This window comes from Giraffa tippelskirchi, chromosome 10 (assembly GCF_054371585.1).
Source record: "Giraffa tippelskirchi isolate mGirTip1 chromosome 10, T2T-mGirTip1v1.2.pri, whole genome shotgun sequence".
In the NCBI taxonomy this organism is placed as follows: Eukaryota; Metazoa; Chordata; class Mammalia; order Artiodactyla; family Giraffidae; genus Giraffa; species Giraffa tippelskirchi.
Genome location: NC_137284.1, coordinates 110748366 through 110771601, shown reverse-complemented (window position 1 = coordinate 110771601; position 23236 = coordinate 110748366). Strand labels below are relative to the sequence as shown.

At 54.6% G+C, this 23236-nt stretch overlaps 1 protein-coding gene and 1 long non-coding RNA gene across 3 annotated transcripts; one reads left to right on the top strand and one right to left on the bottom strand.

The window, feature by feature from the left end:
- Positions 1-4364: 4364 nt before the first annotated feature.
- AQP1 (aquaporin 1 (Colton blood group)) lies at positions 4365-17670 on the top strand. Of its 2 annotated transcripts, XM_081534821.1 has the most exons (5): positions 4365-4811; positions 14615-14779; positions 15072-15152; positions 15628-15786; positions 16019-17670. In XM_081534821.1, the coding sequence occupies exons 1-5, from the start codon at positions 4422-4424 to the stop codon at positions 16088-16090; spliced, it is 867 nt and encodes a 288-aa protein (XP_081390947.1). In that variant the 5' UTR covers positions 4365-4421; the 3' UTR covers positions 16091-17670. The 2 variants fall into 2 exon arrangements, with proteins under 2 accessions (XP_081390947.1, XP_081390948.1); XM_081534822.1 differs by lacking the exon at positions 16019-17670 and having other exon boundaries at positions 15628-15925.
- Positions 12305-18815, bottom strand: LOC145523811 (uncharacterized). The gene is made up of 6 exons (XR_014066895.1): positions 18508-18815; positions 18022-18081; positions 16161-16259; positions 14575-16013; positions 12520-12862; positions 12305-12429 (listed from the first exon to the last, which is right to left on the bottom strand). It is a non-coding gene; the product is annotated as an uncharacterized LOC145523811 (long non-coding RNA).
- Between the last annotated feature and the right edge of the window lie 4421 nt (positions 18816-23236).

Here is a 23236-nt window from a genome sequence, read left to right as displayed (position 1 = left end):
ACTCTGTGCTGGAGCCAAATCCTCGCTTCCCAGGCAATGGGGGCAGACAGGCCCCATCTGGGCAGCCCAGGTCAAGGTCAGGGTGGTATGGTAGCCAGTGCCCTATTGCGGGAAAGAGCTACGAGGACCAGAGGGATTCTCTGGGAGTGGGTGTTCATGGCTTCTTCTCTAAGACCCCCAGGGACTTTGTTCTGTATCTCCACCCTCCATGTGCACTCGGCCAGGTTCAGAAAAGCCTGAGGGATTTTGGGAAATTCATCCAAGCTGCTGGTGAGCTGATGACGGTCACAGCCAGTCTGATGTCTGTGTCTCCTCCCACCTCGAACTCCATCTTCCCGGTGGGCCTCCTGGAGGGAATGAAGTCATTGTTCCCCACAACTCAACCCATGGGTGGGAAATCCCTGTGGGCCCAGAAGGGAGGGTCCGTCTGCTCGGTCCCTCTGCCCTGCGATCCACAGAAGTTCCTGGCCCTAAGAGTGACAGCCTCGGCCACACCCATGGGCGTCTTCTCCCCACACAGCCCAGGGCCGATCCTTGGCCTGTGTGTGAGTCTCTGTGTGTCCACCTCTGGACCAAGAGGAGGTCCTCCCGCTGGATCCGGTGGGGACCAGGACCAGACGGCCCTGGGAACAGCCAGCTCTGACTGGAAGGCAGGTCTCCCGGGCATGTCAGGAAGAAGGCACATCTGGAAAAGCATTTGCTGAGGCCGCTGCTGCGGGGCCAGACAGTGCCCAGGCCTCAGGGGCGGGGGAGGGGGGCAGCCCCCCCTTATGTAGCCTGGTTCAGGCCTGTGGGTTCTGGAGGCTGGGCCCACACCACTGCCCATGGGAGGGCTGCGGAGCCCGAGCCAGGCCGCATGGAGGGGGAACTGGGTGGGGGCAGCCCTCTCCTCAGAGCCCAACCCCAGCTGGTAGGGCTGCACGGGTGACTCCCAGCTTCCCCATGTACCCACTCTCTCCTTGATGCTCCCTTCTCCATGCACCCCTGACCCTACCTGAATTATGTTGGGAAATTGCAGGCGGTCCTCTCACACCCACCCCTCACCCATCCTATTGCCTCTGAGGCCAGCTTCCCCAGTCCTTGTACTTGTTCCTGGGCCAGCAGAACTGGGGTTTCCTATAGGGGCCCTGATAGGCTGGCATAAAACCAGACTGGGGTTCCTGAATCCCCCAGCTCTGCCATTCCTTGGCAAACGACTTACCCTCTGAGCCTCCCAGGGTTGTGGTGAGGACGGGCCCTCAGATAAAGGCTGTTTCCATTTTTCCTTCCCCGATTGGGCTGGATTTGTGGCCGACCAGCGAGGAGGTGAAGGAGTTTGGGGCCTTTTAGGATCTGTGGCTCCCCCTTCCCCATTGGAATGGTCAGGACATGGCCACAGAGGCCCTTTTGCATTATGGGAGATGGCGGGCCAACAAGGAGAGGTACCTGCCATTGTTCTGGAGATGCCTGCACTCTGATGGCGCCTCCTGCTGACAGCAGTGCCTTCATCCAAAGAAAGGCAGATGCCACGCTGGCCTGGGAGAGGGGGCAGGAAATGCAGGGGGCTGGAGGGTACTGCCCTGAGGACCCTTGTATCATCCTGAGATTGGTGGCTGCCTAATTTGCCTGGGCAAATTGCTTTGTCACAACCCCTCCACATCCCCCATCTCCTGCCCAGCTCCAGATGGACGTGGGCCTCTAGCAAGTACACACACACACATATGCCCCCACTGTCACACGCTTGGTCACCCACACAGAGCCTGCAGGCTCATATGCTAGGCTTCAGGGGGACAAGGAGCTGGGCCATCAGGTTGTAGTTGTCCCCCCCCCCCCCCGGTGCCCAGAATGGTGTTTGGCACTTGAAAAGTGCTCAATAATTATTTGTTGGATAAATTAGTATTTCCCAGGTGACTCTCACCCCCCTGCACAGTAACCCAAGATGCCTGGATCCTGACCTGGCCCGTGGACACGCTCACAGAACCTGAAGCCCACACAGGCCTGTGCAGACTCCTGTTCCTGTCTCCAGGGTGCTGCGCCCCCACACCAGCCTGTAGTGGCCTCTGTGGGGCTGGAGTCAGCTCTCCCCCTTCTGCCTCCCTCAAGCCCTCCTGGCTGGGTCCCAGCACCTACCGGCATCAGAACTGGCCGCTGCCCAAGCCAAGGGTGTGTGTCCCTCCTCAGTGGATATGGAGTCCATGACTTGAAGGGAAAAGTCCTGCTCCAGAAGACCCTGCTCTGAGGCACACCCCAACCCTGTCCTCAGAGCCTGTTCTGAGGGTAAACAGGCCATCCGCCAAAGCATGAGAGACCGGGAACCCCGGCCACGTGGAGGGAGCTCTGGTCAGAGGCTTGGAAATGACCAGACAACCCTTCACTGAGGGGCAGGGTGGCCACCAGGCCATGGGGCCAGGGCTACGGAGTGAGGAGCCTCCCAGGGTGTGGAGAGCCGAGCTGGGCCTGCCCAGAGTGAAGGACGTGGAGGAGGTTCCGGGATGGGGCTGGCTCCCTCTCTCAGACAGTTAATAAGGCACCAATTACCTCCGGCCACAGGGCTCTCTGGGCAGGCTGGGCCTGTCACCACCATGCTGCCTCCCTGCCTCACGTCCACTCCATCCTGTATTTACAGACACTTAGGTGTGCTTAGGGGCACACAGCTCCCCACAGCTCCACCCCAGAGGGCCTCCTCTCCCAGTAAACACCAGGCTGACCGCTGACCCCAGGGCGAAGGCGGCTCTGGTGCACTGCAGTCAGGCAGGAGGGAGTCCAGTGAGGGCCAGCGTCATCTTCTGCAGATGGCCCCTGGACACACACAGAACTCAGAGAAGCCCTTCCCCTCACTGGGCCTCAGTTTCCCACCTGTAAAATGGGGAGAAGCCAGCATTCTCGTGGTGTAAATGAGGTAGGGCTGTGGTGAGGCAGGTGGGAGAGGGCTAGGAAGACCTCTCCCTCCTGGGTCCAACCTCACCCAGGGCCCCACCTGGCTGCTCTTCTCACAGGATAATGTGCAGCAGGCTGGTGGCTCCTCACTGGGATCCTGGCCCAGGAATCCAGTTTCTTCTCATTTCCTTGGCTGCCTCTGGGCGTCTGGTTTGGGGACACACAGGGTAGAGGCTGGACTACGGGGCGGGGTGGGGGTGTGGATGGTCTGCAGAGCAGCCTCTGCCCCTCCCCTGCTGGGGACACTGTCTGATCCCTCCCCCAACTCCTCCTGCTCGCTCATCTTTCTCTTTTGGATTCTTGCTTCTGGGTCCAGTCCTGTCTCCCCTCTTTACAGCTTGTCTCTTCACCCTGCATGCCCTCTCTGTCTCTCTTACTCAGCCGGACCCGCCTCCCTGTCTCTGCCTGGGGATCTACCCCTTTCACTTCCACTTTTGCTGATTTTGCTTCTCTGTCCATCCTTCTCTCTCTGTCTCTCTTCCTCTCTGTCTCCTTTTCCTCTTCCTTCTCTCTGGGTCTTTCCATCCCTCATTTTCATGCTCCCTCCCCGCCACTGCCAACCTCAGGCCTCCAGTCTCCAGGTTAGTCTGCCATTTCTTCTGTCTTCCCTGTGGTCTGCCAGCGTGACAGTCTTTGAGATGAATATCCTCACCTTCCTTCATTTCCCTGCTCCTGCCCCGAGATCATTTGCTCAAATTGCTCCAGAAGCTTGAAGGATCCCAGAGTGGGGGCCTTCCATATTCTCATCTATCTCAGGCCTGCCCTTGACCAGAGTGTTGAGGATGGTCCACAGACAAGCTCTCTGTACCCTCTGGTGTTGCCGTGTCTCCATCAGCTGAGATCTGGCTGGTGGAGCTGGGGGCCCTGGGCTATTCCTACAGTGACATCCAGTGGCCAGGTCTGAACCAGGTGTGGGAGGCGCAGACAGCCCCTAGGAACTCCAGGACCTGTGGGCTCCAGGCTAACGTCACTCTGGAGTGGGATGGGGATGCCAGGCCAGCAGGGTCACGGTGCCCGCCTCCTGGAGGGCAACGTCCACCTGCTGATCCCTGCCGCTCACCCCGCCCTGTCCATCCAGAGGCTTGGCTTTGCCCTCCAGCACCCCCTGAGCTTTGCACACAGGGCGGGGACACCTGGATTTCTCTGGCCCCCTGAGTGGGGCCAACTTGGAGGAATTTCTCAAAGCCTATTAGAGCAGTGGCTGCCTCCTGCCTGCCTCCTCAGGCTGGGCAGGGCTGAGGGTGGAGGGAGAGAGGGAGGGAGGGGAGAGAGGAGGAAGGGAAAAAAAGTTGGCAGTCCGACAGCAGAGCTGTGTCTGCATCCATCGCTGAGAGGAGGCCTGTGCGGTGTGGGGCGGGCCAGGAGCAAGGAGAGGCCTTCCTCCCTTTGTGCTCCCCCTTCTCCTCCCCCCGGGGCCCTATAAATAGGCCCAGCCCAGGCTGTGGCTCAGTTCTCAGAGGGAGGCGAGCACCAGGCAGCAGTCTTAAGCCAAGCCCCCTGCCAGCATGGCCAGCGAGTTCAAGAAGAAGCTCTTTTGGAGGGCGGTGGTGGCCGAGTTCCTGGCCATGATCCTCTTCATCTTCATCAGCATCGGTTCAGCCCTGGGCTTCAACTACCCAATAAAGAACAACCAGACGACAGGTGCAGTCCAGGATAATGTGAAGGTGTCACTGGCCTTTGGGTTGAGCATCGCCACGCTGGCCCAGAGTGTGGGCCACATCAGCGGTGCCCACCTCAACCCAGCCGTCACGTTGGGGCTCCTGCTCAGCTGCCAGATCAGTCTCTTCCGGGCCATCATGTACATCATTGCCCAGTGCGTGGGGGCCATCGTCGCCACTGCCATCCTCTCAGGCATCACCTCCTCTCTGCCCAACAACTCGCTTGGCCTCAATGCGGTGAGTGGGGTGGCCCCAGGCTCTGGGGGCTCTAGAATGGTGCTGAGATGGGTCCGTCTCATCCTCCACCCATTGTGCAGATGGGGACACTGAGGAACAGAAAGGATGAGGTTGCTGGAGGTCAAGCAGAGCTGTACCTGGAACTCAGCTATGCCTGCTGTTCAGAGCCTGTTTTCTGCCAGGCACTGTGGGAAGCTGAGACCCAGAGCATAATGGTCTTGCCAATGTCCCCTGCGGGTCTCTATTGTGGGGAATAAGCTCTGGAGGCAGCTAACAGTGGGGCCAGTGGCTCCTCAGCCCTGGGATGCAGTTTCTTCCCCTCCCTCCCCTCAGCCCCGTCTGGGCAGCAGCTCCCTCCCCCATACAGCCTGGGCCCTCTTACACTCTGCCTGCTGCCCCCAGTCTCCCTGGACCACACGTCTGGCATGTTTGCAGCTGGTCACACAATCCTGTGTGAGTAGAACTCTCCCAGAGGGGCTCCTTGAGCATCCAGGCAGCCCCACCTTCACACAGGTCCCCAAACAAACTGCCTTCAAGGAAAAAGTTCCTCTTGCTCTGCTGGCTCCGGAAATGGGACAAAGACGGGAGGTGAAAACAGTTTCAGGACAGCCTGCAGGTGACTTTCCTGGATTGCAGCAAAGGGTGGAGGCTGGAGCAGGGACATCTCGCCTCCACTCTGATGGAGATGGACACCCTCCATCTCTGGGTCCGCTGTCTATCACCGGACACAGAGAGGTGTGGTGTGTGTATTTGTGTTTGTGAGCAGTGTGTGCACACGTGAATGCCGGCATGGGTCTCCGAACCTATGAAAGCTGGCTGTGTTACTTCTGAAAGTGTACCTGTGAGTGTGTCAGTGCTGCGGTGTGAGTGTGTCTGGAGGTGAGTGCATACCTGTGTGTGCCCAGTGCTTGGGCCTGACCTGGGGGTGCTCAAGATAAGCAGATGTGGGCGACTGGGTGGAAGCTGCAGAAAAGAATTCTTCCCGGGCCGCTTAGCACAGCTAATTGGCCGTTGGCAGGCAGCTGCCTGCTGTCACCGACCTGGGCTTTTCCAGACCCTCAGCCAAGTGCAAACTCAGACCCGGCTTGGGCCACAGCAGGGGGAAATTTTGGCCTGAGAGGCCAAGGAAGGCTTGGAAGAGGTCTCAGAGCGCCCGGGAGGTGTTTTCACAGGGAGAGAGAGAAAAGGAATAAGATCAGGTCTGGGCTAGCGGGGCCTGGGCAGGGCAGGCAGGTGGGGGGACAGTGAGGGAGCTGGCCAAAGGCTCCACAGAGAGAGTGGTGGGTGATTAGACAAGCAACCGTCCTCCCGCTTCCCAGCCAAAGTCCAGATCCTGGTGCTACGGCTACGAAGGTCCACACAGAGGGCAGTGGCATGACCCTGCCAAGCAGTAGCACTCCTTGTGTCACCGTGACACCTCACCCAGTCCAGGACTGAAGGTTAGCCCTTTGGGCTGGAGTTTAAACTTTAGTCAAGGAAGATGTGGTCTCCGTGGGTGTAAGGTCCTCCAGGCCTGTCTCTCTAGTTGGGGGCAGAGCCGGGCGACCTCAGGGCGTGCCCACGGAGTAGGGTCAGGATCACCTCGGGGCTCAGCTGGGTATGATGAGCAAGAGGAAGGATCCTTCCTGGGGAGGGATAGAGTCTCCCCAGGCCTTCTGGCTCCCTCTTGACCTTACTTCTCAAGGGCGAGTCAGGCCAGGCATCTGCTGGTGACTCTGTTCTCTCACACAGGCATCCCAGGCAGACTTGAGGAGGGCAAGCATCCCTGTGCAATCTTGATCTGGCCACACGCTGATTCAGTGTCTTTTTCCCTTGCCAGCCTCCATTTTTCAAGTCTCCCCAATACCTGAGCTGGGCGGGCTTGCAGGAGAGGGAGAAAAGGGAACCCAACCCTGGGCAGGGAAACAGACAAGTCGGGTTCAAGGCCTGGCTGCTTACTTGTTGACTTTCTTGGAACTGAGAGCCCTTAAGTCTCCAAGAGGGGACCTAGGTCTTTTGATATCTCTTGGCCACACCCATACTGCCAGCAAGCTCACTTTGTGGACTTGAGTTTATCACTCTTTGCAGGAGGGGCTGGCTAAGAAGAGCCCAAGAAGTGCCAGGCTGAATATAAGGGCAGCAAACACTGTGGTGGGAGCCCAGGGACTGCCTTGGCCCCACCATAGAAGTTTAGGGTCCAGAAACACGTGTCTTGGGCTGCAGAACTCAGAAAGGGTTCAGAACACTGAGCCTGGGATCTAAAGGGGCCTGGGAGGTGGCCTCAATGCCTCAAGAAGGGCAGAGACCAGTCTACACAGCAGGTGACATGCTCTTTCCTCTAGGCTCCAGGAGAGGTTTCCCTTAGCTCCTTGAGTCCCGGGCCTCTCCCAGCCCAAACCAGTTGTTGGCATGGAGATTTTCAAGGAAAATAGGGAAAGAAGTGGCAGGAAGTGGTTGCAGTGAGTCAGGGGGTGTCCCATGGGGATATGTTGGAGAAAACTTTCTCCTCACTGAGTCAGGGCTCAGGATATGCCCTGGAGCGACCATGGACCTCTCTCCATCCTGCCACATCCTAGCTTGTTCTCAAAGCCAGATCCTGAGTTTATTTCTAGAGTGAAAGACTCAGAGGCAGTGGCTGGTGCCTGGCCTGCCCTGTCCTAGTTCAGCTATTAATATAGTGTGATTTCAGGCAAGCCACCTCATCTGTGTGGTCCCAGGTCCCATCTGTGGAATTGGTATATCACAAGGCGTGGCTGGGTGCTGGGAAGTGGAAGATGCTCTTGAACCTTGAAATTCTGACCAGTCACTGGCTCTTTTCACTCTTCCCCTCTCTTGCTTGCTCACCCATGTTCACTGTAAACATGACTTTCACTACTGCAGACTAAATACAGGGCTGAGTCAGGCCACTCTCTGCTCTGAGAAGTCCATGGTCCCAAACAAGATAAACCCGCTGCGCATCTGTCAATGATAAGGGGGCAGGAGGCAGGTGTGATAAGACGTGTCAGGGCACCTGGGAACTTCCGACCTTGAGCTGCGGTGAGGGCCAGGAGGCCTTCAGGGAGGAGGTGTCCCGGGAGCCTAAAAGTAGAGGTTCCAGGGTGGAGGGAAGGGGTTTCCAGCAGAGGAGGTCATGACCTGAGAATCACAGGGTGTGTGGCTGATGCAGGGTCAGGTGGGGGGGTGGGTCATGGTGGGAGGCTGGGATTCTAGAGGGCAGTGAGTGTTCAGGGTTCAGGTCAGTGTCTGCCTGTGTCCCAGAGCCTGTGAATTCAGCCCCTTTGGGAGCTCAGGCAGAATGCAAACCTCCCTTATTTGGGGGTCTTTTCTCAGCCCCGTTGATGCTGGGCCTGACTGCCTGGGGAACCGCTTTTACTTGTTGCATCTGGGACCTGACTTTAGCCCCAAACTTTCCACTTCCCATTTCCTGAGCCTCGGTTTCCCCAGCCACAGAATGAGAGCACCCCCAACTCCCTAACCCCTCTTCCCCATGCCACCAGTTCTTCCAGCGTTGAGGGCCCTCCGCCTCCCCCGGAGTTGAGGGTGGACTGGGGAAAGGGAAGCCAGTTTTCCAATGGCCCTGTCCAGGGAGTGGGCTGGGGGCTGGGTGGTGGTGCCATAGATGGGACATGTAATTATTGTTTCCAGCCAGAGCCCAATGAGGGGGAAGGCGCAGAGAGAGGCAGGAGCTTTGCGGTGGAGACTTTCCTCACCATGGAAAATTCTGAGGCAGTTTCCCCATTAGAGCTCTTGGAGCCTCCCTGCCAGCCCCATATCGTCCATCCTGACGCTGGCCCCTAACCAAGGCTTGCTCTGGGAATCCTCCTCTCAAGACACTATGCCCTGAGAGGGGGTATGGCCCACCGGGGTCCCTCAGTCTGAGGGGATTCACCTTGTTCCATTGTTCTCCCCCAACCCAGGTCACAGACTTCCCTCACTGCATTAGCTCACTGCAGGCCAATCCCATGCAGCCTCCCCCCACCCTGACCTCAGGCCCACATGGTGTTCCCCACTTTCTCTAGGGCCCCAGGGTGCCTTTAGCCTTACCCACCTAGGGCTTCCCCCAAGCAGTTCAGACATGCCCCTTGCCTGCACCTTGAAGACTGGCTTGGGCAAGCTTTCCTGGAGGCACAGGGAGCCCTTGGTTCTTGCTGGCAGAGCCCCCCTGGGGGCCATGGTGCCCTCTGGAAGAACAGATGTATCTGAGGTCTCCTGAATGGGTGTGGGCTGAGCCCACACAACTGCAGATAAGGGCAGGAAAAGTTCCCTCAGCCAGACCCTCTGTCTGGGTTCAGAGGGGCTCCTTAACCCAGGTGGTTCCCCGGGGGTGAGTGAGGGGCTCTCTTCACACAACCGGGGAGCTGTGGTCCAGTGGGCGAGTACACCCTGAAGCTGAAAACAACTCAAGCTGGTAGAAACGGCGGGAAAATGCCCAGTCCCATGAGCACATCCTTTCAGTGCCCGAAACCCCAACATCAGGACAACCCAGGGCTGGTGTCTGCTCAGGGTAAAGAAAGAACTTACTATTTTAAATTGGGGAGGGACAGCTTCCAAATCAATAAGTTCCTGGTCACCAGGGCTATGCAAGTAGGCTGTGTCGGGCAGCCGTGGCTCTGGGGCATGTGGCTCTTGTGGGTGGGCAGTGGTGGGGGCCATCTAGCAGTTCCAGGTGGGCGGGAGGCCCTGTGACAGGCTCTGTGCCAGACGGAGACTGGCCGTTCACACGGCCAGGTGGGAATCCTACTCTCAGGACCCTAGCCTGGAGGTTGATTGCAGGTCTTGGGGGAAGGGGTCCCATGTCAGGCAGGAAGAAATCCTAGAGACAGTTTGGGGCTATAATCTGGGCTGAGGCCTCTATTTTACTGATAAGGAAACCACAGCTCACAGATGGGTGGGGTCACACAAGATTGTGCAGCAGATGATGGTGGAGCAGGACTGTGACCCCAGCCGCCTGCCTACAACCCTTAAAAATCTCTGCAAATTGCACATACTTACGCTGCACTGGCAGCGTGCACAGTCACACACACACACACACATACACATGGGCGGGCGCGAAGCACATTTTCAAGCCTGGGTGTCCCCCTCGAGCCCTGGGACCCTAGGAGGGTGGAGTGGGAGCTCCTCAATGGCACCTCTTCCTTTCCCAAGTAGGAAGGCGGGGGCTGCCCCTGAGTGAGGAAAGAAGGAGGGAGGGAAGGAGGAAGCCCTTGCTTTGTGTATTGTTCCTTGTCAGGAAGATGAAATGGCTTCTGAGAACAAATAAAGGGCGCTTTGAGACCTGCTTCTTTCTCTCTTACTCAAGGGTGCTTCCATCCCTTCTCCTTCCCCATCCCCAGCCAGCAGTGGACCTGTATGTGGGAGGGCAGCACACGGGGACAGGGTGACAACTCAGAAATGCCACTAGACACACAACACAGGCGCCTAAGGTCACACGGAGAGCCCTCCCCCCACCCCACCCCCAGAGCCCACCTCTGTAAGAGATGGCATCCTGCCTAATAGGGTTAATACATGACTAGTTTGAATGTCCCCTGTGGGCTGAAAAAGAGGATATATTCTTGAATTTAGAAGTGCAAGTCTTATGTATTTTCCTTAAATCAAGCTTGTTAGTTGTGTGGTTCAAATCTTCCCTGTTCTTGCTGTTTATATTATTGACACTTTCCTCCGTCGGTCTCTAAGAGAGGGTTGTTAAACCCCTTCACTCTGGTAGTGGGTTGATCGTGTTCTTTTTGTAATTCTGTCAAGTTTTGTGTCACCTATTTTTAGGTTGTATTCTTTAGTGTGTACAGGTTGAGAACTTTCATAACTGTTGGATAGACTTTTAACTTACTTAGTGTCTAATAAACCTCTTAATGTCTAAGGAAAAAGAAAAGAGTCACATCTGGACATATGTGGTCACCCAGACACTCTGCAGAGAGCAATGTAGAGAGACACACGGAAGCACACAAAGCCGTGGATACCCAGAGGCACATGCATGCTTGAAAAATCACTGATGCAAGGGTGATACTTGGGGAAGGGGCTCACTGAGGTCCCCCTTACTGGGATACTGAGTCCTGCAGGCAGTGGGTGGGTAGGGCAGTCCTTGATGTCTTGTTCTTCAAGAGTGGATGCCCAGAGCCCAGCCAGGCCTGGTTCCGGAAGGGTGGGACACCAGGATGCTCAGGTCAAGCTGGGGCCTTGGGCCTCAGAAGTCACTTTGGTCAGTCTGCCCATGGGCAGCAGGGAGAGGAGGGTTCAAGGTTCATTGCCTGGAGAGGTCAGCTCTGTGCCACTCTGGGACCTAGGACACCCTGGTAGCTACAGAATGTCTTCTGCCAGCTCCTCAGTCTAAGGTGGCAACAGACAGGACCTTTAGCCAGGTGCATAGGTAGCCAGCACCTTTGCCTGTGAGCGTAGGCAGCATAGACTCTGGGGCGAGAATTCTGGCATTGCCATCTCCTTCCCAGGCCTTGACCTACCCATCTGTAATCTCACAGAGTCTTGACCAGGCTGCCCTGCAAGGTCCACAGAGACTAATAGTGGCCTGCAGTCGCCCAGCTAGAAAGCAAATGAACCAGCCCTGGCTCCAGAGAACTTCCCTCTAGAGTGGGTGGAAATGCTAGAAAATTAACATAATCTGCCACTTTTTTGGGGGGAGAGGGGCCACACCGAACAGCTTGTGGGATCTTCCTTCCCTGACAAGGAGTCGAACCCAGCCCCTCAGCAGTGAAAAGTGCAGAGTCCTAACCACTGGGCCTCCAAGAAATTTTCTTGTCTGCCCCTTCTGTCTCCACACAGTAAGTGTCCCTTCGAGATCTGGGCAGGGAGATAAGAAGGTGTCCACATTCTGTCCCCACTGGGCTCCCAGGCCAGGGGTTCTGAGGCACCTGATAGGAGGCAAAAAGGTTATTTCTCTGCAAGATTTGCAGGCTGTTCAGTGAGGGCTTGATGAGTGGAAGCAGAAGTTAATTCCAGCCAGGGACCTGAGAAAACTTCTTGATGCTGAATTGGAATTGATGGTGGAATCTGAATTGGATCTTGAGAGTGGGCTTCAGTGGATTTGATACAAAACTGGAGAGTTTGCATCTTTCTGATGCTTAAGATTAAATGTATGGCTTTTTCTCTTATTTATACTTGTGTTCAGAAAATTGTTACTTTTTTTTGGCCTTAATTAGTGAAATACAAGACCCTGGCTGGGCAAAACGCTCTGGGGATGTGCAAACTTTTTTTTCAATAACAAGTAACTACAACTGGGATTAGCCCTATTTATGCAATTGTGTCAAATTCAATAGGTTGTAAACAGGAACATGGGCTTCTCAGGTGGCTCAGTGGTAAAGCATCTGCTTGTCAAACAGGGGATGCCGTTTCGATGGCTGGTCTGGGAAGATCACCTGGAGAAGAAAATGGCAACCATCTCCAGTATCCTTGCCTGGTGAATCCCATGGACAGAGGAGCCTGGCGGGTTACAGTCCATGGGGTCGTAAAGAGTCAGAAATGACTTAGAGATGAAATAGCAACAATAGCAACAAAATCGGAACATAGGGTCTGAATTTTTACTTGCTTTTTTCTGGAGGTCAAATTTCAGCAGACCTTAAACTATCTGTTTCAATTTGGAATGATCGATGATTTTTTTTTTCAGATATAAGTAGCACAACTTCTTAGGCAACTGAAAGAGAGGAGATCGCAGAAGCAATCAGGGGAGGCTTCCTGCTAATGGTGGTGGTGGTAATGGGTTTAGGAGAGGAAATATACTAACCCATGTGGTTCTGGGCAGTCAAATTCTAAGGGCTCTGGGCCGCTAGGATGAGGTACATCTTAGAGTCCCCAGGGCAAGTATCGCTTCTTATGGACTGCGCATGGCACCAGGGGCCCTGGTCTGCTCACTTTGCATGAAAACTTGTGTCCTTGGGCAGAGCAGGAGCTGAGATGCTGAGACTTGGTTAAGAACCCGGGGAGAGATGAGCTCGCCCAGACCACGTCTGTGATGAGTGCGGTGGGGATGAGGAGTATGAGGCAGGAGCCACTTAGAGTGATCATTCCATTAATCAGAGTGGAAGGGCTGGTTTCAGGACTCCTGCCAGCTAGCAATTAGACCGACCCTGGAGAGCGAAGGAGAGCGCATGGAGGCGCTCGCTGGAGGAGGAACCTGGAGCTTCCTGAGCGCTCAGTCACCGGGCAGCGGCAGGTGTGAATGTGATGGGCATTGGTGCAAGCTGCCTGGCCTCACCAGCCTGGCTTCCGTGGAGCCTATCTCCGCTCCAGGCAGGCTTCACTCTACTCTCCACACTCCTGAGCAGCACAGCCCCTCCTGTTCTGCCTGCCCAACCTAGTTCTGGGGTTAAGAGAAAGAACCAGAACAAAGCCACAACAACTATCCTGAGCCTGCCTACCTCTGCAACCCTTTCCAAATGCCCCAAGACAGCACCCCCGCAATCTCCACCCCATGCCTTAGAACCTCTGGCCTCTCTGGAGAATGGGGAAGGGAAAATTAGATCTACTTTACAGATGGGGAAACTGAGGACCAGAGAGGGGCAAGACCATGGTCATGGTGCCAGTAAGTAGGAGAGCAGGGACCTGAACTCAGGGTTACCTCTAGAGCCCCATACTGGGGTGCAAAGAAAGCTGGGTATTTCCCAGAGGGCTGGCTGAGCTGAGGGGCTGCAGCCCTGGGGTCGGCCAGGAAAGGCACCCAGAGATGGGGCTGCAACCGAGGGGAGGGGATATGAGTCATTTTCCCTGTGATCCAGGGCGGCAGACAAAGGCGGGAAGAGAATTGTTCTTGTAAGATGGCCTCAGGGTGGGGCTGTGAAAACCTTTGGATGGTGGAAGGGTGCCCTTCACCTAGAATTCTGCAAAATGCCCTGTGGCCTTAGAGACACCCCCACCCCCCTCAGGAAGAAGGTTCAAGTTCAGTCTTATTTGGACACACCAGCCCTACCTGGAAGAAGGCAGCCTTCGTGGCCACATCCAGGCATATTTGTGAGTGGGCCTTGGCCCACGTGGCCCAGTTCCCCTGTGTGGGCATATTTGGCCCCTGGGACCGACCCCCACATGGGGGATGGTGCAGGGGTTCCTTGGGGAGGGGTCTCCTGGCTGCAGCTGCAGAGGAAGGGCTCTGGTGACCTCATGGCAGCTCCCATTCCCTTCTTTTTCCATGAGTCATGTTTCTAAAAGTGGCCCAGGAGCAAGTGGGAGCCAGACAGTGGTGGCGAGGCCTGTGTGGCCAGGAGGGAGAAGGAGGGGGCAGATAGGGAGGGCGGGGCCCAGAGGAAATGGGAGAGAGACAGCAGAGGGGAGAGACAGACAGAGGTGGGAAGGAGACAGAGGTGGGGGGCTGCGAGGAACACAGGCTCAAAGGAGAGATGGACATGGGAAGCTGCGGCCAGTTAACTGCAGAAGTCCCTCCCTAGCTCTGCAGGGGATGGGGTGAAATGCTCAAGATGTGGGGGTAATAAGAAATGTCTCCAGCTGGGTCCTCCCACCCATTTGCTCCTCTTTTTCTTTGATTGTCCCTTAATGTCCCTGATCATCTCTTCCCATGTCTAGGGCTTGCCTGTCACCTGTGGCCTTGGTACTCCCAGTGTACCCTGATCTGGATGTAGATGGATGCAGGAGCACCATCCGCCTCCAGGCCTCTCTGGCCTCTGGGGAGAATGCCGTGGGGTTTAGGACAAGCTTGTTCTTCCTCAACAGGTGTGGGAGGGGCCAAGGCCTGATGCTCACTGCTGGCTGTATGTGCTTGAGTGTGGTGGATGTAATGGGCTCTGGCCTTTGGTGCCCGGGCCTGGGGGCCCTGGGATTCCATACTCACCGCTCTGCTCACTGAGCCTCGCCGCCCCTCTCCCCTACAGCTGGCCCCTGGCGTGAACCCGGGCCAGGGCCTGGGCATCGAGATCATCGGGACTCTGCAGCTGGTGCTGTGCGTGCTGGCCACCACCGACCGGAGGCGCCGCGACCTTGGGGGCTCTGGCGCCCTGGCCATTGGCTTCTCTGTGGCTCTGGGACACCTGCTGGCGGTGAGCAGGGGGATCTTCCCAAGTAGGAGTGGTGGTGGGGAGGGTGGAGCCAGGCTGCTGGGGGTGTCCTGTTGAGGGCAGGGGATGGGACTCTGGCAGGGCCCATTCCATGGGTTGGGGGACCAGCTGCCCCGGAGAGGGACGCACAGGGTCTGACCATCCTTCAGGGTCTGATGGTCACTGCCCTGTTTCCTCTCTGGTCTTCTTCCTCCATGTCACCCTCTCCCTCCCTCTCCCTCTGTCTCTTTTGCTCCATCTCCTCTCCTGTTCTCCCGACCCTTCCCTCCCACAGATAGACTACACCGGCTGCGGTATTAACCCTGCCCGGTCCTTCGGCTCCTCGGTGATCACGCACAATTTCCAGGACCACTGGGTAAGCAGTTGCAGGGCTGCCCTGTGCAGGTGGGAGGGAGACTTTGGTGCCTTATGGTAGATCCACCCCCTACCCTGTGACATCATCTTTCATCACAGAGGCCCTGAGAGATGGCCAGGGGGAGGAACTCGGGAAGATGAGGCCTGAGATGAAGGGGCGGTGGGCTCACACCTCGGGCAGGGCAGCCCAAGGATGTGGATGGTGTAGGCAGCCTCCTTTCCCAGATCAGGCCATGGTCTGACCATTCCAGGCACGCTGCATTGGGTTGCACAGAAGCAAGGAGAAAACCACTACCTAAGTGCTGACTTGGGCCAGTTGTAGGGCATGGAAGACTGCAGATGCTGGGGTTCAGCACTGCTTTTTCTGTCCCAGGCACAGGTTGGGGTGTAGCCGTGCAGTGGGGGGTGGGTCGGGGCGCTCATGGGAAGCAGGTCCCATTAGATGCCCCCTGAGCACGTCTGCTCTCTGTTCCTAGATCTTCTGGGTGGGGCCGTTCATCGGAGCAGCCCTGGCAGTGCTCATCTATGACTTCATCCTGGCCCCACGCAGCAGTGACCTCACAGACCGTGTGAAGGTGTGGACCAGCGGTCAGGTGGAAGAGTATGACCTGGATGCTGACGACATCAACTCCAGGGTGGAGATGAAGCCCAAATAAGGGGGCCAGGCCTGGGCATCCATGTGGGGGGTGGGGGGGCAGGGGCGGGCAGAGGGAGGGGAGGGGTGAAATCTGTATCATAGACACTCTGACAAGCTGGCCAAAGTCACTTCCCGAAGATCCGCCAGACCTGCGTGGTCAAGCTTGATTTGGGACTGTTGCTATCACCTTCTTTCTCTTTCTCCTTTTCCCGGCTTTGGGGATCCCTGAGGACCAAGATTTTCCAATTACCCATTCCCTTGAAGTCACAAAGGAGGTGAAAGAGAGGGACCCACCCTGCTAAATTGTCCTCTCAGAGTGTGATGGGAGGTATGCCAGAAAGCCCCCCCCCCCCACATCCCAAAATTGCTCACCAGCTCCCCTGCTGCAGGTGCCTGGAGCTCCTCGGTGATTGCTTTGTGCCTTCGGGCGTGGCCCTCTTTCCTGTCATGTGCACCTGCCCCAAGGATGCTCTGAAGGGGAAGAGACCCCACCAAGTGCAGTGGTGAGGTCAGGGGGCAGTCAGAGCCCCTACTTGCAGCCTGGCTGGCTTCCAGGGCCACTCCCCCTGCTCTGGAGGTGCTGTATGACCTTGGGAATGTCTCAATCTTGGGGACTCAGTGACTCCATCTGTAAAGTGGCAGGAGCAGGGAGAGCTACATGGGCCCAAGACCCCTCTCCAGGATTCTGTAAGTGTAGACACACTGCACGTTCTGGAAGACCTAGTCTGGCCCAACGCTGCTTCTTCCACTTGCCCAGTATATAGTTGTACCTACATATCTATGTGAACACATGTACACAGGTACACATGTTCCAAAGCAAAGAGCAACAGGTCATCCAGCCATTGGAAGTTCCCTTTCTTAGGGGAGCAGGGCTGAGAATGGACAGAGCCTGCTGTTGCAGAATGAAGATCATTTAGAGGGAGAGGGAGGAATGCCCACGTTCCTTCACTGAGTTGAAGTTGATCTTTTCTACCTATCACTGCATCACCCTCGTCGTTAGTTGGTTCTTCAGTTTCTCTTGCCAGTGCAGACACAGGTCAACATTATGTAGGGGTGTGTTGACTGAAGGACACTTGGTCATCTGAAGGTCAGCTCCTGGAGACAGATGTCCTTGCTGGACCCTCAGCGAGGGTTCCGAGCCCCAAGCTGATCCCGAGGTGGGAGGAGAAGCAGAGTCCTCCCTTATTCCAGAGGTTCTGGTTGGAGGCACTGGGGGCAAGCTGGGTGACCTGCACAGGCTTCCCAGGCCATAGTCTTCTCTCTTCATTTATTTGGAGGGGAGAGTTGGTCTTGACTGAATGAAGTAGCTATGGCTGCAGCCCCAGGATAATTCTGAGCACAGTCTGTTTGTGGGGGCAGCTATCTACACATTCCATACAATTCCACCAGGGCCAGAGTAGGTCCCCCCCTGCCCCACAGCCACGATGGTGACAAACACTGAGAGACACAATACGTGGGTATCTGGAAGCAGCAGGACAACCAGGAGGCCCTTAATGGTCACAACACATCATGACATCCATACACTCTCTCCTCCATTTCTGAGCAAAGCTTCTAGTCCATTTCACAGAGAAAGAAATGAGTCCAAGGACCCAGAACAAGATGATGATTTGGCCAGGCCTAGCAGCCAGGGCCATGTCTCTGGCTACTCCCTGGACTGTGAGACTGGGCCCTCTTGGACCCAGATCCTGCATTTCTGCTTGGGTAATGGCCAGGTGCCAGGAAGGGTGAGGGCCGTGTTGGAGGGGAGAGGGGGGCGTTCCATCCTGTCCTGATCTGGCTGCTGCACACAGGACCCTGCATCTGTCTGCTCTGCATATATGTCTCTTCGGAATTGGAATTTCATAATATGTTAAGAAAATAAACATAATATAGGTCATCCAGACTCCTTGGAATGAAGGTTTTTCTTCTTTGGGCACCGTGTTCCCACAAGGGATCTCTGGGTCTGAGAACTTGGGCCCAGTCTGAGGGGGAGACACTGCACCCCAGGATCTCTGGTCTCTGGGGGTGGACACAACCAGAGCTCTGTCTGAGGGATATAAGGCTCCTGCAGGATTGAAGTGTGACAGCTTGAGGGTCCCCTCTGACCCCCTCCTTAGAACAGAGCCCAGGGAGCACCAGGGGCTGCCCGGACCACACTTCTTCTGGCCCTCCGCACATTTCTGACCCACCCGCCCTGGGGCTGGGCTCTGCCTGGGGGGCTCAGCCCTGGGGGCGGGGGTGGAGGTGGACTCACCTGCCAGAGTGAGGTTAGTGCCAGGTGCAGGGGAGGCTGGGGAAAGGTGACGTGCAGTAGCTAAGAGGGGAAAACTCACTCAGTTCCTTAGGGCCTGGCGGGGGTGTGTGTGTGTGTGTGTGCGCGCGCGCGGGTGTGTGTGTGTGCACGCTGGTGTGTGTGTGTGTGTGTGTGTGTGTGTGTGTAAAGGGTTCCTCTGCTCTGAAAGCATGAGCCACATTCTGTGAGGATGGGCATCTTCCCATGGTTTTTGTCAGACTACTATGGGGCATCCCCAGGGCAGAAGAGATCAGAGTGGCCTGACCTCTGTCCCCAGGGGAACAGGAAGCCAGAAAAGGACCCCTCTGTCTGCTCCTGCCTTTACACCTGTCCTGGTGTAGCCCAAGGCAGTGCAAGCTGGAAAGGCTCCATCCAGCCCTCTTCAGATCACAAAATCCCATCCCACATGTGGCCCCCTGGTATTAGGGGCACAGCAGGTGTGTGTACCCTCATTCAGTGGAGGCAAGAGGATCCTCAGAGACAGGACCGAGTCTCAGGACAGATCTTTGCCAAGCTGATATTTGGATGCAGGCCCCTCACACACACACACACACACACACACACACACACACTCTTAGGGCTAGTTTCTCAAAATAGGGACAACTACATTGGGAAACCTAGTGCCCAATAACAGAGGCCCAGAGTCTGGGAGACTCCAAGAGCCACCAATCTGGATATCTCACTGGGCCACATGGGCAGGTCAGGGGTGACTGGGAAGGTCCTGGCACCAGATCCTGCCTCCCTCTGAGGGGGGCTTTGCTGATGGTGATACAGTGGCAGCTTGGCCTGTGGGGATTGTGAGGTCAGTGTGGCCGGAGCAGGCTTTCTTACCCCAGTGTGCAGTGGGCCACTACGAGTGACAGCTAGGGCCTCAGTCCATGCAAACTGCCTTTGCACCTCCCAGGCTGAAGGCAAGCTGCTGTGAATGGGAGGGTGCAGGCCAGGCCATGGAAACAGGGTACGGGCTAGCCTGTGGCAGCTAGGCCTACCTGTGCCGGTGTGCCGAGACTTTCTATCACAGCCCTTCTTGGCTGGTCTCCTGATCTTGTCCCTTCCTCCCTGGTGTGAAGCTCTCTCAGTTCCCATCAGGGGCCCTGGCCACCCCCACCTCAACCCCTGCTCTTCCTTTGCTATCCTCTGATCATTCCAGGGAAGGACCTTTCTTAGTAATTTTTTAGTTTTAACTTCTAGAATTCTAGTGCCAGGATACCGGGCCTGAAGAAAAGGTTGAGGAACTCCCCTTGGACTTCACATACAGCTTTTCTAATCTTAACAGTACCTTTGGAAGGCAGAGATAACAGTCTCCTTTTCTAGAGGATGCTAAGGGCCCTGAAGGTGAAATTATTTGCCCAAGCCCACACAGTGTGTTTGTGGCAAAACTGGGATTTGAACTTGCTCTGTCTGGCTTCAAAGATTGGGCTCTTTCTACCATGTGATGCTGTCCCATTTTGTCAAGACTCTCACTAAATTTACCTCTGGGCGAGCTAGGCTTCCTTTGCCTGGAGGGTGTTGAGAGGAAAAAAGTAAGGGAAAATAATAGCTGACTGAAAGGGACTCCAGCACCAGGAGAAATGCCATTTATTTGGGGGCCGGTGGATATCGTGTCTGCTTGAGACCTATTGTTACCACCTGGCCCAAGACTGCTCCCTTGGTAACTGGCCCCACCCAGTGCCCTCCAGGCCTGGCTGCCCCTCTCTCTATTTGGGAGGAAAATATTTGATAAACTTGTTCATCCAGAGGTTATCCTCTCCCACTAGAATATATGGGAAGGAGTAGGACAATGCTACACCCTGAGGGGTAATAATGCACCATTCAGGCCTGGGGGCAAAAGCATATGGGGCCAGGCTGCCCCAGACTCCTCCTCTTCCAGCCTGTGGGTTCAGGGCTTTAGGTCCTCTTTCTCCCAAGGGTCATCCCCAACTCTGCTCATGTTCTGTCCGGCCCAGCACAGAGGGGAGGCTTTAGGAGAGTAACTGAATTGAAGCAGAGCTTCTGGAGCAATCAGAACTCTTGTCTGTTTTGTTCATCAAAATTTAATGGAGAGAGTATATTTCCTGGAAAGTTCCATGACTCAGCCTTGGTTCCCCAGCTGCTGAGCATTCAAGCCACTACACACGTGAGGTGCTTTGATGGAGGGGGGTGGTCTCCTATTACCAACCCCCTTTCCCCCAGCTGCATCCATGCTGAGACCAGATAACAGGCTGCTTCCCCCACTGGACCCCCCATGGTTCAGGGGAGACCTGCACGTGAAGGTGGCTCAGTTGGCCTGGAAGGCTGTGCCCTCAGCACTTGGCCCAGAAGGAAGGAGGATGTAATTCAGCAGTTACTGAATCCTAGAATATTTATCCCTCCATTAAACTCACAAGAGCAAAAAGTTGTGATTTCACAATTGCCTCATCTGTTCTGAGTCATACCTTTTTGCATGCTTTTCTAAAGTCCTTTATGGGGGACATCAGCCAGAGACCTGTGAGTAATGCTCAGGTCAACTCAAGGTTGCCTTTTAGTCACACATATATATGACCTCCTACATCAGGTCAGTCATGGGTTTCTAAATATCCAGGAATCTGGGATACTTGTAAACTCATATGCGCTTTCCTGGTGATTCAGTGGTAAAGAATTCACCTGCAGTGCAGTAGCCGCAGGAAACGCAGGTTTGATCCCTGGGTCAGGAAGGTCCCACTGGAGGGCATGGCAACCCACTCCAGTATTCTTGCGTGGAGAACCCCATGGACAGAGGAGCTTGGTGGGCTACAGTCCATAAGGTCGCAAAGAGTTGGACACTGCTGAAGTGACTGAGCACACACACAAACACATAGACTTGTATTTTCCTTTTGATATATCCTTCTCCTGCAGGTTGAAGGGCTCTAGAGAGGTCTACAGGAGAAGAATTGATCTTTGAATCAGGACTGGGGTTGGTCAACTGGTCAGACATAGATGCCATGAGTCCTCAATGGGGTTAGAGACCCATAACTCTCCCTGAACCCAGCATCCTTGTCCATCTCCAAAGCTCATGTGAGCTCCAAGAGGGCCCGAATGAAAGGCTGCGGGCCCCCTAAGCTGTGGGTGGCTTAGGGAATCCATTTGCCACTCAGCCTCAAGGATATGATGCCTTTTGGGGATTTGGTAGAAGCAAAGAGGGCTCACTGTCTATTGGGGTTCCCAGGCTGGCCCTCAGTGTCCTTGCAACCAAAGCCAGGAGCCAGTCTGGAAAAGCACTGGAGGGACTGGTGCCAGGGGCCTCCACCCATAACGTGGCCCAGCCACGTGCTGAGCCATTAGGATTTTTCCATCACTCCTGGGAGTCACACCTTCACTGGACAGGAGCCTCTCAAGGAAGGAGATAGTGATTAATGTTTTATGGTCGAGCTGCTGGGCATGACGCCTTGTTTTCTTTAGGATTAGAATACAATGAGGACGATGAGTGGAATTTGCTATGATCTGGGGGCCAGGGAGGGGCCATTTCTGGGGGCCAAGGACCCACAAGTGATGATGTTTACTGTCCTTGGTGCCTCAAAAGGGGAAATTCTGGAAGTAGAAAAGGCAAATGAGGCTCTTGCCAACAGGGCCATCATTCCTGGCCCTCAAGAAACAGTTCCCACCAATACCTTGGGCCCTGGTGTGCAGAGAGGCCGCAGGGGAAGAGAGCCCAGAAATTGTAACAAGCATGTCCTGCTTAGATGACTCTATTTCATTTTAATAAACCTTATTCTCAGTATATAGATGTGTGCTTATGCTTCTGTTTTTTTCAGTGTATTGATGAGGAACGAGGCCAGGGCAGAACTGATCTTTGGCCATGTGGGTTGGTATGGCCTCACCAATTCTTTTTGTTTGTTTTCAAAAATATTTTTAAGTAACAAATTTTACTTAAATTAAATATTAAATGGCACCAAGTTGAGTACAAGTCAAACATATGACTAAATATATTAAACATGAACTTAAGTTTAATGAATTAGAAATATTTATTTCCTTTTATGGAGAAGGCAATGGCACCCCACTCCAGTACTCTTGCCTGGAAAATCCCATGGACAGCGGAGCCTGGTAGGCTATAGTCCATGGGGTCGCTAAGAGTCGGACACGACTGAGCGACTTCACTTTAACTTTTCCCTTTCATGCACTGGAGAAGGAAATGGCAACCCACTCCAGTGTTCTTGCCTGGAGAATCCTAGGGACGGCGGAGCCTGGTGGGCTGCCATCTATGGGGTCGCACAGAGTCCGACACGACTGAAGCTACTTAGCAGCAGCAGCATTTCCTTTTAATTTCTTCCCCATTAACTTTTTCATTTTTATTTTTTTAATTGAAGTGTAGTTGATTTACAATGTTGTGTTAGTTTCAGGTGTATAGCAAAGAGATTCAGTTTATATATATGTATATATATATATATATAGGGCTTCCCTGATGGATCAACGGTAAAGAATCCGCTTGCCAATGCAGGAGATGTGGGTTCGATCCTGGGTTGGGAAGATTCATGGGAGAATGAAATGGTAACCCACTCCAGTATTCTTGCCTGGAAAATCTCATGGACAGAGGGGCTTGGCAGGCTATACAGTCCATGAGGTCGCAAAGAGTCGGACATGACTTAGTGACTAAACAACAGCAACATCGTATATATATATCCTTTTTCAGAATCTTTTCCTTTATAGATTATCAAAAAGACTGAATATAGTTCTCTGTAGGTCCTTGTTGGTTATCTATTGTATATATAGTAGCATGCATGTGTTAATATTAAAAAAACCTCCATATGTTTTGAGTTCTGCAAGTATCTCCCCCGACCCCTCACCCATAGCTGTCTGGTCTCGGTCTACCCTGGTGCTTCTCTAGTCTCTAGCCTCCCCTAGACCTCTCCGCAGTTCAGCACTTAAAGGGTTAAAGTGCCATCAACAGGGGACCTCCAAGATCTTGTCCAGCTCAATAGCTGTGGGATGCTTTTGGTAGATAGGTGCCCTTGCCACATGAGACATGCATTTTGCACATCACCTCTAGGTGGGAAAGAAAGAGTGCCTTCTCTCTCTCTCATATATACATATATATATATATATATATATATATATATATATATATATATATACACACACACACACATACATATATATTTTATATGTATCTATCCAGTAAGGTCCAAATTAGAAACTGTGTGTGATGGAGGAGAACTCATTCCTACAATATTGTATTTGGATC

Coding starts and splice junctions, on each gene's coding strand:
- AQP1 (XM_081534821.1), top strand. CDS start 4,422: ATGGCCAGCGAGTTCAAGAAGAAGCTCTTTTGGAGGGCGGTGGTGGCC. Junction 4,812..14,614: donor ACTCGCTTGGCCTCAATGCG/GTGAGTGGGGTG, acceptor TCTCCCCTACAG/CTGGCCCCTGGCGTGAACCC. Junction 14,780..15,071: donor CTCTGGGACACCTGCTGGCG/GTGAGCAGGGGG, acceptor TCCCTCCCACAG/ATAGACTACACCGGCTGCGG.